Source organism: Sinocyclocheilus grahami, unplaced genomic scaffold, assembly GCF_001515645.1.
Source record: "Sinocyclocheilus grahami isolate Dianchi unplaced genomic scaffold, SAMN03320097.WGS_v1.1 scaffold117.1, whole genome shotgun sequence".
In the NCBI taxonomy this organism is placed as follows: Eukaryota; Metazoa; Chordata; class Actinopteri; order Cypriniformes; family Cyprinidae; genus Sinocyclocheilus; species Sinocyclocheilus grahami.
This window is the reverse complement of record NW_015505296.1, coordinates 1,871,988-1,885,285: the sequence shown is the minus strand read 5'-3', so window position 1 is coordinate 1,885,285 and position 13,298 is coordinate 1,871,988. Positions and strand designations below refer to the sequence as shown.

Here is a 13,298-nt window from a genome sequence, read left to right as displayed (position 1 = left end):
CTGTCCCACCTTTTTTGGAATGTGTAGCTCTCATGAAATCCAAAATGAGCCAATATTTGGCATGACATTTCAAAATGTCTCACTTTCAACATTTGATATGTTATCTATATTCTATTGTGAATAAAATATAAGTTTATGAGATTTGTAAATTATTCCATTCCTTTTTTACTCACAATTTGTACAGTGTCCCAACTTTTTTGGAATTGGGTTTGTATTTGATCAAATATAGTATAAACAAAATAAAAGTAAAAACAGTAATATTGTGAAATATTATTCCAATTTAAAATTACTGTTTTCTATTTTGATATAAAATATAATTTGCTTTAAAACATAATTTATTCCTGTGATGCAAAGCTGTATTTTCAGTATCATTACTCCAGTCTTCTGTGTCACATGATCCTTCAAAAATCATTCTAATATGCTGATTTGCTGCTCAAGAAACATTTATTATTATTATTGTTTAATAATCAATTTTGTATATTATGAGTTAAATAATACATTTTTGTGGAAACCATGTTTGGAGTAAAAACAAAAAGAAAAATGAATACTTTTATTCGGCAAGAATGCAATAAATTAATCAAAAGTGATAGTAAAGTCATTCATAATGTTACAAAATAAATAAATACATAAATAAAGGGGAAAAATGTATCACAATTTCTACAAAATATTAAACCATAAAAACAATATTTATCAATAAAAAACTTGATATAATTGATACAATTATATTATACTTTATAAAATATAAACACTGATAATAACAAGAACCATTACTGACAACTAAGCACCAATAATAAGTGATAATAATTAAATCCTCATATTAGACTGCTTTCTGAATGATCATGTGACACTGAACACTGGAGTAATGATGCTGAAAATTCAGCTTTACCATCATAGGAATAAATTAAATTTTAAAATATATTCAAATAGAAAACATCTATTTTAAATTGTAATAATATTTCACAATATTACTGTATTTTTGATCAAATAAATGCAGCCTTGGTAAGCATTACAGAAATCTTACCAACACCAAACGTTAACCAGTAATGTAAACTATTACCTTAGTAACCCCTATACCACCCATTCCTATTCAACACAATACCCATGTGTCTAAATAACACTTACGATTAGAGCCCAACCCATATGGGTTTTTTGGGGCCGGGGCCGATACCGATATTAGGGAGTAAAAAAATATATATATATCGGCCGATATTCTTTGTGTATATTATAGTACAGTACCAGTCAAAAGTTTGGACACTTTCCCATTCGTGTGTCCAAACATTTGACTGGTACTACATATGGAATACAGTATATACATAAACAGAATATATATACATAAACACATTTTTTGCAATGATCACTCAAATGTGGTGATCAAACACTTATAATGGTGACAGAGATATGTAAGGGCATTTAACAATTTAACAATAAACTTGCGATGAGTGCGATGCACAAAGTAACGGGGTGTTAGTTGTAACACGTGGTTTGAATATTTATTTTACCATAGTAACATTTACATGCTGGCTTAAGTACATTTTTTATCTCAGTTTTTATTATTCATTTAAAATGAGACAAATCTGCTATTATTTTAATCTCCAATCTGTTATTTATCAGTTCAGATAGTTTTTTAATGCTTTGATTCCCTTGGAACTGGAATCATGGCGGAATTTCATGTGAAGTCCACTTCGCAGGGCACTTACGGTCGAATAAGACAATGCGTGAATGCTGCCTGAACAAGAAACCTCCTTACTGTTTGTGTTGACTGGTGTCACTATCTCGCGAACGCGCCAGCGGATCTCCACCAAATTCAGGGGATCCCTTCAGCTTGAGAAGCCCTCTCGAACGCCACCCTCCGTGCGTCGGTAGCCCCCCGGGATCGCTAGATCGGTCGGCGCCGGACCGGAAATTTACCCAGCCGTAACTCCCGAACCCCGGGGGCTATCCACGCGGGGGTGGTCTCATTCGAAAGAGGGCCTCGAGACGTACACTCGATTCGCGTTCGAGAGGGTTCCTTGAGCTGAAGAAATCCCCCGAATTTGGTGCGGATTCGCCGCGCCATTACCGAGATATGGCCGTTCAAAGTTCCAATGGTTTTCTATAGACTTTAGATTTAAAGCGTTTCATCCAGGTCGCCAGTAGCAAACAATGGAGCGCGCTCTGCTGGACAAACTAAGTAATTACACCATTTCAAGCACAAGCATTTTATCTGCATTATTAAAAAAAAAATTCATATCGGCGGCATATTCGCCAATACCGATATATCGGCGACAGGCTCATATCGGCCGATAATATCGGCAAAACAATATATCGGTCGAGCTCTACTTACGATCACCGCTGGCATTAGGTGTGGACATGTCCTGAGGTGATGTGGGTCTGCTGGGGATGTTTGGCTCTGCAGAGGCAGCTGGCACTGGTGAGGGGGCTGGCACAGGGGGAGAGGCTGGAGTAACAGCAGTAGGCAGTGGGACAGGCTCCACAGGAACATTACACACAGGTTCTGTACAAAAAAACAGAAGATATCAGCTAACCAAATCCAAACCTGTGTTGTACATGGTTGAACTCAAATGTTAAATATAAGTATTGTGATTAGCCACATTTCCATTGTCAGGCCAGTGCGAGCCAGGGCTAATAACCAGCCAGGCGGGGCCAATAGCATCGCAGCTCAAGCCGCGAGGCCAAAATCAAGCTGCATTTCCACTGTCAGACCAGCACTATTGTAAAACCTGCCTTTAAAACGCCTCTCTAAAGGAAATGTCACACAACCTCAGCATTTCACCAATGAGGGGAAAATGAATGAAAACTAACTATATCGCAAAACGAACTTGACAGAAGCAGGCATTTGGTCCTTACAAACACTCCAGCATCAATATTTTATATACCAATGATTTACGATAAAAAAAATTGTAATTTATTAATTTGTCAGCAGTGTATATATGTGAAGCTAAATCAAACTAATCTTTATCATTCTTTATCATACAGCCCCAGTTGGCCTACTTTGGACCAAGGTATGCAGAGGGCCGAAAATCCCTGGCCGTTGGCCCCGAGGAAGCCCCAGAAGTGACTGGCCCTGGCACGCACTAGCACGCTCGCTTTTGGCCAGACAGTGGAAACACAGCTATTGAGTGCTCAGTACCTGGAATGACAGCCTGTTTGAAGAGCTCTTCCTTCAGACGGGGTAGGAAACAGTCAATTCTCTCCCAGGTGATTTCCCACAAGTCTGAGTAGCCTGTACGGGAGTCTGCGCTGTGAAAGATCCCTGCTGTGTCCATCACCAGCAGCATGTTCTTCAGAGACTCAGGGATGGCCTCCAGCTGTGCACCAAAGTCAAACACACAGACTCATCAGCACTCAGAATTAAAAACCTTTTTTGTTTTTGCTGTAAATCTTTGAACATCTTATCTAAGAGTGGGTGACATGGCAAAATAACATCAAGTTTTTCCAGGAAGAATCACGATCCACAATCTTTTCACAATTCTTGTTCATTTTGGTTAAGACTATTTACTGGCAAGTTACTGAGCAGTCCAGTCAACCTAATTACCACATATATAGATATAACCCTACAAGGTAACAACACATAAGGCGAGGTTAATATTTTTAGATACAGAAGGTATTTTTAGCAGTTGCATTCAAGTAAAAAATTAATTTATAATCAAACGTAAAAATACATGTAAAATAATTCACTGAATTATCCACCAATTAAAATGATGAGAACATTTTGGGGTCAATACAGGTGATTCTCATACTCATCTGAAAGCATCTTACCAGAAGGTCGCTGGAGCCGGCGTGCATGTACTTGTCCATGAAGTCTAAAATGGTGAGCCAGAGGGCAGCAAATGTGGGCAGAGAAAGCAGTGGCGAGAGATGCTGCAGAAACACCTGAGGAGGTCAAACAATTCAAATAAATGAAATGATCAGCATAATAACTTTAAAATGAATTCAGATTTAAGTTATTAGGATTAATGAGTCCTAGGCCAGACCTTAGAAAGCAGTGTGCAGGCCCTCATCCTGGTCTCCTCCATGCCTCCCACATCAGCTGGACTGATGTTGTCTAGGAGTTTGGTCAGCAAAGGAAACAGGACCTGAAGACAGACAGACATTACCACCATTTCTCAGTTCTATGTACTGAAGAAACTTTTCCCCAAAATAAAAATTCATGTTACCAACTAAATCAACTAAATAGCCAAACAGAACTAGTTCACCTTGTTGAAGCAGGACTCCCACTCCACTGCATCCAGAATTTGTAGATCGTGTACAAGAAGTGCCCTCTGTAGGTAGGTGAGAGCTTGCATCCGGACTTGCCTCCGTGCATCACAGCACAACCAAGCCATACCTACAAGGCCGAAACACATACATTATAGAGCATCTCTCAACATCCAGTTCTTTTATACATTCAAAATTACATCAGATATTACAACAAAACCTCAATATTGTAAGCATATGATTTTGGGCTAGTCTGACCTTGAAGGAGGGGACACCAGCAGCTGGACCACAGTGTTTGAGAATCCGCCTCGATCTTTCTACCAGCATCCTTTAGATGGCGCTGTTCCTCTGCCCAAGAGCTGTAGATGCAGGCTGCTCTCGTGTGCAGTGTATGCATCAGGTCTAACAACTATACGGGCAAAAAGGCTGTTTTAATAATCACTAAACACTCACACACTATACACTTTCAGACTCATATTCATCTTATTAATGGAGATAATATAAATTATTGTAATACAACCACTACTGAGACATGACAGGTAAACCGGTGGAAAGAGCACGACAAAAGACAAAAATTCATGCTATACATTTGATACTATGTTCAGAAATCATGATATTGCTTTTTATGTGCACTATTCAGGCTATGAATATGGAGAAAGCATGTCTGGGTCATATTTCAACAGATATAAAAAGAAAAAAAATAATAAGGATATATTAGAATCATTAACATTTTCGTTATATGCCTTTTTAAAAATACAACCAAGAGCATATTTCTATCAATATTTAATGACTTTAAAAAAACCTCAATGTCAAAATGAATACTTTTACTCCGATACACATTCTCCTGACCCTTTCGTTACAATTGCAACTGCAAAGTACAAAAAACAGAAAGCAATCTTAGCTGATCGGTCAGCGATATTCAGTTCATGAATGAATCTTTTGTTTCAATTCGGTTCCTTTGAATGTGAAAACTGGTTCGCGAAGAGATGTAAATGATTCGTTTCGCAAATCACGAATCTGAATAAAACTCGAGAAGCACCAAGCAGTGCATAACGGATCTCCACTGTGGATCTAAATTTAAAACATTATTTGTGGAAGTTTTAATCTGTGTTTTAACAAGGTAAATAGGGTTTAGGCTAAGTAAACATTTTGAAATTGTGATTACGTGTGAAAAGACAAAGCCAAAGTCAAGACCATTCTGTTTTTGATTCGCATTTTGAAATGATAATCTAATTTAAATCAGAAACTGTTCATGCTACATGTAGCATCTTTGTTTGGATCATGATTAAAATGCAGTGGTTGCCTCTAATTTTCAATTGGTACAGATAGTTCTGTCTGTAATACAGAAAAACATCTTGTTCATGTACTCATTCTCTTAATTCTCTTGCTTAAAACAAATAAAAAATATATATATAATAATAATAAATCGGCAATAATATCACAATTGGCTCATTTGCTTGTAAAAAAATTGAATCAGAATCGGTCATTTTTGTAAACAATCCCTTTAACTCTTATATATCCTATACATATATCTATTAGGGGTTGAACGACTTCAGATTGGGTTTTTTTTTTTTTTTTTTTTTTGTCAAGTCGACATTTATGCGATGAAAGTCGAGTCGAGGTCGACTAGTCGCTGATGACGTCATTAATGAACAAATAAGCCTGAAGCTTGAGCTAAGACTTGTGCACAGCTATTAGTGATGGGAAGTTCGGATTATTTTACCGACTCGGACCTTTGAGTCTCGTTCAGCAAAATTAACTAACCTTTTTTCCGAGTCATTTCGTTCATTTTAGCAAAATATAATTAAAATGTTACACGTTACCTCCCTAACACGTCTACTACTAACGCAAATGTTGATCACACTACAAACAATACAAAATTGCTATAAGAAACAGAAAAGATTAATTCATTGTTTACCAGTCCATGATTAGCCCACCTCACCTCTTATCTGACAAGTATTCAGGTTTGAGTCGTTCGTTCATCACGTGACAGCCCCATAAACTTAACCAATGCAGTCTGAGCCGGAAAGAGAATTGATTAGTTCATCTCTCGAGTCTTTTGAATCGTTCTTTTGTCACGTGACGGGACAGCATTGGATAGAAAAATTTGTTAATTTACAAGCTTCCTTACAAACGGGTGCATAGTTATTATTATTATTATCATCATTATTATAATTATTATTTACTCTTACAGTTACGTGATGCGTTTCTGGTCTCAAATTGTAGCTTTTTACTTCTTACAGTTTATAAATGTGTGAATTTCTGTCATGATGGTTCTTTTCCATAACACTGAATGTTGTAACAAAGGTAATAAAGAGTTGGTTATTATTATTAAGTCTCTTTCCGGCTCAGACTGCATAGGTTAAGCTTATGGGTCTGTCACGTGATGAACGAACGACTCGAAAAACCCAAAGACTCGAGAGATGAACTAATCAATTCTCTTTCCGGCTCAGACTGCATTGGTTAAACTTATGGGGCTGTCACGTGATGAACGAACGACTCAAACCCGAAGACTCGAAACAGGTGAACTACTTGACTAATTCCAGTACAGAACCTATAGGATGTTGCGCTCATGCGCCACTGAACGAATCACTCCCCGAGATGACTCGTTTTTCCCGAGTCACATTAAAGATTTGTTCAAAATTAACGAATCGTTCAAGAACGACCCAACACTAACAGCTATGGCATATGACACAGCGCTGCCCACATGGCTATTGCTCCTATAACAGCTCATTTTTATCAGTTATTTTGTCTTTGGGTTGTTATATTTCTCACAGATTTCTGCTCGTTCTAAATCAGATACAGAAAAAGTAGCACAGCAAAGATTGCATTTATATGAATGCATTAGTGAGAGGGCGATTGCGTGTGAGAATTAATTCTACCTGGCAGCGTCTCTCTACTAATAGTGAAGCAGTGGGTTTTAGTTACCAAGAAATATATGCTAGAACTTTTCAGCTTCTAAGCTATATTGAGAAATCACAGAACAGTGTTGACAATACATTTCCGCGCTACTGAATGATTGTGTCCGTGCAATCTGTGCATGATGTACGAGCTGCTGTCTGTGTGCGTTACAATGCAGCAGCGCATTAGATTAGAATGGCGATTGTAATTTTATTATCAGTTACTTTAATGTTTACTTATGTGTTTTTCTTAAGAGCAACTTTAACTTTGACTTGAGTCAATTTCCATAAAGGTACCCGTTCTTTTACTGAAGTATGATGATTGGATACTTTATACAACACTGAAAATTACTGCAATAAAAAAAAAATCATCTTGGTCAGACATGATTATTTTTACCAGCAGTACAACATACTACTATGATAATTGGATTTACCAAATTTACTTCACATATTTAAATATCTAATTTTTTCTGCATTACTTTAATAATAATAAAAAATCTCAGTAATCAACTAAGAATTAGATGGAGAGGTGAAAAGTAGTCATGAAAAAAAATCATGAAAATATTCTCACAAAAATAGACTTGATTTTCTTTAAGCAAAATCTCAATAAATCATGATCTCATTTCGGCCACAGGTACATCTTTAAAAATTTGAATATCATGAAAAAGGTCAATATTTTTTGTCACTCATTTCAGTGAAATCCATATATTATACAGATTCATTATACAGAGTGGTATATTTCAAGCCTTTATTTCTTGAAATTTTGATGATTTTGGCTTACAGATAATGAAAACTTAAAATTCAGTTTCTCAGAAAATTTGAATATTGTGAAAAAGTTCAATATTGGAAAGTCATGGTGTCACACCCTAATCAGCTAATTACCTCAAAACCTTTAAATGGTCTCTCAGTCTGGGTCAGTAGGCTACACAATCATGGGGAAGACTGCTGACTTGACAGATGTCCAGAAGACAGTCATTGAAACTCTCCACAAGGAGGGTAAGCCACAAAAGTTCATTGCTAAAGAAGCTGGTTGTTCACAGAGTGCTGTATCTAAGCATATTCATAGAAAGTTGAGTGGAAGGAAAAAGTGTGGTAGGAAAAGGTGCACCAGCAAAAGGGATAACCGCAGCCTTGAGAGGATTGTCAGGCAAAATCCATTTAAGAATTTGGCACACACACACACACACACACACACACACACACACACAGTTAGTCCTAAAGGCAAAAAATTGTTCAGAAAATCTCAGTGAGATTCAGACAAATTAGTATTAATATATAATAATTAATATCTAATAATCATGCAGTCAATACTTAGTTTTATTAAACATCAGATATCTTTTGGGCTTTTTTATGTCAGTTTATAAATCTTTACTTGAATACTTCATGTTGCTGTTAGAGACCTAAAAACTAAAAAAAATTTATCTACATATTACTATTTACTTTAATCTAAATTAATGTGTACTTGATTGTGAAATGCCTTTAATCGTTAAATTATTATCATTTTTTATTAATTAAATCTTAATTAATTTTGTTAATTAATAATTAACATTTAACTTTTTAAATAAAGCTCTGCTTGATAGCATTTTAGTTTTTGCTGTGGTATCAAAACTTAGTTAAGAAATGTGAAATTGTACTGCTATTAGTATTGAAATTTTATATTTTTGTATTTTAAAAGTTCTAAAACTAAACAAACCTCAAAGCAAAGCATCAATCTTTATTTTTAAACTGTAGTGTAGAGTTTAAAATGCGAAATGATCACAAAGCCCTCCCCACTGAGCAGATCGGCAAACATGATGATGGACAGATTTAGGAATTAGGGAAAGGGCTGTCGTACTTACGTCCAGACTAACCTGAAAAGACACCGTGTGGTAACTGGCCGGCACGCCCTCATCTTCCTCATCGTCGCTATGAGAACGGGCAGCCCGCTGACTGGATGCTTTGGTTCTCCGCGATGTGCCTTCCTTCTCGCGTGGCTTCTTTCGGAGCCGGCTGGATTTGGAGTCATATTTGTGGCTCTTTTTCTTCTCGTGGGTGCGGTACCCTGCGGAGGGTGTGGAAACAATCAACAGAGTGACTAACAAGAGAAATCAAATTAAGTTTTCAAGTGCCCACCTCCCCATTCTCACGACTGACAAGCACGGTAAAAGCCTGCACCGCTTGATAATGACTGCAAACAAAGCTATGAGAATAAATGACAAGTGCTGATTTTTTTAGCAACCTTTTCTCAATGTGACTGCCCATCTTCACACCCTTTCATTTGCTGGTCAGAAGAACCTGTCTCTGACAAATCTTGGTCAATTTTGGGATTGCAATCAAAAATATTGTGTTCCGTTTCCAGTGAAAGGAGAACAGAGCAGATATCCACCATATCATTATCGCGAACTGTGTCCATTAGATGTTCAAAACTCAAAACTTTGATCTGCCGCCCTCAAAGTGAGCATGTAAGCCCCTGATGACAGCAGGTATCTTCCCATGTAAACAGAGGCCTCTAGCTCATGAAAAGGCCATGCCGAATGGCAGAGCAGAGCTACAAAGTGCTGAATGAGTCCTGACTAGGCCTACTGTAGATCGCCGACCACCCCAGATAGAGGAACTGAGAGACAGAGTGAAGGATAAATAGAGAGGGCACACAAGACGGTTGAATTGCCCCCAAGTTAAATGACTCACCAGTGGAGCACAGCTCAAGATGCAGCACTAAAGAGCTTACAGGCACTGACACATCCAATTACAAAGCCACAGAAGTGAGGCAGACACTCTAATCCCCCAAGGAGTCTAACGTCCTAGATGAAGTTTGAATAAAATGCCCTCCAAAAGATTAGTTTGGAATGAAACCAATCAAAAAATGAAATTTTACTATGGCAACACTGAATATTTTGTTAATGTGGCAGCATTCAAACTGGAGCAATGGCTGTGTGTCATGTGGTAATGTAAAGATGATAATTCATATTCATCAGATATTTAACAGATAATTAATTTGTTTCACAGAAGATGGGCAAGTTTCAGTGTCAATGATCTCACACCATATTCAGCAATAAAAACATTCAAGTAATAGCCATTTTACATCACATGCATAAGCAGGGGGCATTTTTACCTTCATTAGGGCATTTTATTTCTAACTGTATTAAATATATATCATCTGTAGTCATTCTCATATTTAAATTCATATTTCTCAAAAACTCATATTTCTCAATTAAATTAGAGAAATAGGACACTACAGGGCTGTTACCAATCAAATGAAATCAGTATCATCAAAAGCCATCATTGCACTGCAGAGGTGGCAGTTTTAAAATTACAATTACATTAATAATGCTATGACATGGTATTTTTTAATATGAAACTAAAACCACCATTAAGTGGAAATAAGTTACTGGCTTAATAAGTGAGTCTTTGAATCATTATTTCAAACAATTAGTTCAAAAAGACTGATTCATTCACAAATGAAGCAAGAGGCTGTCTTTATGAATGGCTCATTGAATCATTCACTCATTCACGATTTGTTCAAACACAGAATTGCAATTGTGCTGATATTTTGGGAAAACAGCACTCTTGCTTGTGTGATATTGCTTAACTATATCATGTGATATGAATTTAACAAAAACTAATACAGGAGGATTTTTTATCTTGTATCTTGATCTTTTATGGCTTTGTGACTTTTATTAATTTCAGTGGCATTTTTACCCAAAGCCCCAGTTGATTTCTGACATTAGCACTTTGTTGTATAAGAGATACATACCTCCATTAAGGCTAGCCTCCACAAACACACGTATGGCTTTAACACAAAGCTCAAAGTTTTCTGGAGTGACATGGGCGGCATCGCGTACGATGAAGGAAAGCGAGTCCACGCACTTGATGAGGGATTTGGTGTCATGCAAACCCATGTCCTGCCCAAGAGTTAAACTGTACTGGTTAATGAGAGTATGGCTCAAGGGCTTTGAAGCTGGGGTCACTGCTGCCTTAGATCCATCCAGATCATCTTTACCCACCTACCCAAAACAGAAAGAAATTATATTAGGGGACATGTCTATCCAAATAAACATTCATAATAATGATAGGACACACATTGCCCTTAGTGAGAGTGGATCTGTCTCCAACAGACTTCCTGTGTGTGGTATTGTGTGAACACTTACCATTAGCCAGCCCAAATCCACATCAGTAGCTGAACGAGGCATTCTGGATTTGCCGTGCTCGGTGTAAACCTCAGAGTCAGACGTATATCCCCGATCAAGACTAACTTCACTCTGATGATATGAACTGAGTTCGCTATCGGACTGAGCGCCTGGAACAAAAGGATTACACAAGATAAGCCCACCTGGAAAAGGACTTTAGGCCATACTCGACTGTGTCTTGAGGTGCATTAACAGATAAAATGGTTGGAAATGTGAATCACCTGTGTCAATGTCTGGGTTGGTGTTGGAGACCTGTAGGGCAGCCGGAGGTTTGACCCCAGTCCCGATGCACTCCAACAGTGAAAAGAGCGTGTACCAGTCGTCAGTGCAGTGGATGTTGGCAGCATTGGTTTTAAGCAGCTCATGCAAGCCATAGGCCACCTCTCGACAGACTCTGGACAGGACGTGCGGCTTCATCATCAACAGCAAGCGAAGAGAGAGGAGAACCTGTGCAGAGAGAGGGAGGAAACTGCTTAGTAGTCTGTTTGGTCCACTTCCTCCTTGTCTTCTCACCGTTTTATCCTCCACAACACTTATCGTTAACATGCATTATTCTTTTCTTGCCTGCTTATCAGCGTTGTAACACAGCCATCATAATGACACAAAGTGAGAGTTTGCACTGTATGTGTCAAGTGTGTGTACCTGTGAGCCTATGTCCTCTCTACGCAATAAGCGTATGGCAAGTCTGAGCAATCCCACCACTGCTCTCTCCACCAGGAAGCAGCTCTCACTGGCATGGACGCATAACTGGTACAGATGATCCCGTACCGTTTGCCAAACACACGATACTCTGTCCCTGCAAACACAGTCATCTCTCTATAAAAACCTACAAGCTGCCGTATCTTCGTCTGACTCCATCAACTAGTAATTCTCAATGACGTAATGCAACGTGTTAATGAGTGCAGTACCTGTTTTCAAGAATAATTCGCAGCAGCATCTCCAGACAAAAAGCAGCATCTTCTTCATCATATGTTTCCTCATCAGGGCTCACCGAGATGAGAGCCTGGAAGCATTAAAGATTACATAACAAACAAACCTTTAGGTAATACTGGAACACACCAAAGAAAGAAAATGGTTTTGTTCTTGTATACACCCAAGTCTTTCTACGTGTACCTCACCTTCATGAGCTCCTGTAAAGACTCCAATTGCAGAAACTTGCTTTCAGTAATCAGCTTTTCTGGGTCACAGTGCTGACGTAAAGAAAGAAGAAATGAGAGAAAATTCTGTTATTCAGGTAGGCTAGCATATTTTTCAGATGGAGTAATGAATCAGACTGACTTTTTAAAGCAATGCCTTCTGTAAGTGAGTGTGTGTGCTGTACCTTTATGCAGAGCAGGGCAGCTTGTTTGGCCTCCTGGTTCTCAGTGGAGGGGCCTCTGAGCCCAGACTGTTCACTCAATGTTAACCAGCTTACAAAACTCAATACAGCTGACTCACCCCTGACAGAAGTACAACAGTAGAAAAGAATAACTTAACTAATTCATCCAGGACCTTTAGGCACCCCCAAAAAAAGAGCCGTTTTAGATTTACATTAAAAATCAAATTGAGCTGAAAATTACATGAAAATTACAAATTTCCACAATTGGTCAAGATTTGGGCCTCTTTAGATTTCAATTAATATTTAGATTTCCTGATCAGGCAGATCAAAATTATATTTCAACATTGTTCTTATAAGACTTGAAAGAATCTATTAGGGCATCACACAAACATCAAAATGGCTGATTGTCACTGTGTGACCAAATGTGCATATAAGCAATAAAACAAAAAAAACAAAAAATGGTTTTAATGTTTTTACATTTCACATAACAAATGTGAAGATGTTTTCAATATGCATAACAAAATTGCAAAAGTCAAATTAAAACAAATAAAATAAGATAAAAAGTGCATATTACTGGACTAGAAATCACAGGTATAATAACTATGTATTAACTATGTAATACCTACATAACTCAAATGCATTAGTTTATGTAACAGATCAGAATAACAGATCTTTAGAGCCATAGTGCATACATATACACACACACACACATATATA

The 13,298-nt window shown here is 37.7% G+C and overlaps 1 protein-coding gene across 1 annotated transcript in view; it reads right to left on the bottom strand.

Moving 5' to 3' along the window:
* The window catches only part of LOC107589578 (Golgi-specific brefeldin A-resistance guanine nucleotide exchange factor 1-like), a 22,336-nt gene that overhangs the window by 1,720 nt on the left and 7,318 nt on the right, over positions 1-13,298 (bottom strand). Inside the window, exons 13-26 of the mRNA XM_016278065.1 lie at positions 12,585-12,702; positions 12,382-12,453; positions 12,172-12,266; positions 11,906-12,059; positions 11,485-11,710; positions 11,225-11,373; positions 10,831-11,080; positions 8,948-9,138; positions 4,456-4,606; positions 4,197-4,327; positions 3,975-4,076; positions 3,760-3,873; positions 3,131-3,308; positions 2,324-2,494 (exon numbers count right to left, since the gene is read on the bottom strand). Coding sequence (XP_016133551.1) covers positions 2,324-2,494; positions 3,131-3,308; positions 3,760-3,873; positions 3,975-4,076; positions 4,197-4,327; positions 4,456-4,606; positions 8,948-9,138; positions 10,831-11,080; positions 11,225-11,373; positions 11,485-11,710; positions 11,906-12,059; positions 12,172-12,266; positions 12,382-12,453; positions 12,585-12,702 — 2,102 coding nt within the window. The remainder of the gene's footprint in view (positions 1-2,323; positions 2,495-3,130; positions 3,309-3,759; positions 3,874-3,974; positions 4,077-4,196; positions 4,328-4,455; positions 4,607-8,947; positions 9,139-10,830; positions 11,081-11,224; positions 11,374-11,484; positions 11,711-11,905; positions 12,060-12,171; positions 12,267-12,381; positions 12,454-12,584; positions 12,703-13,298) is intronic.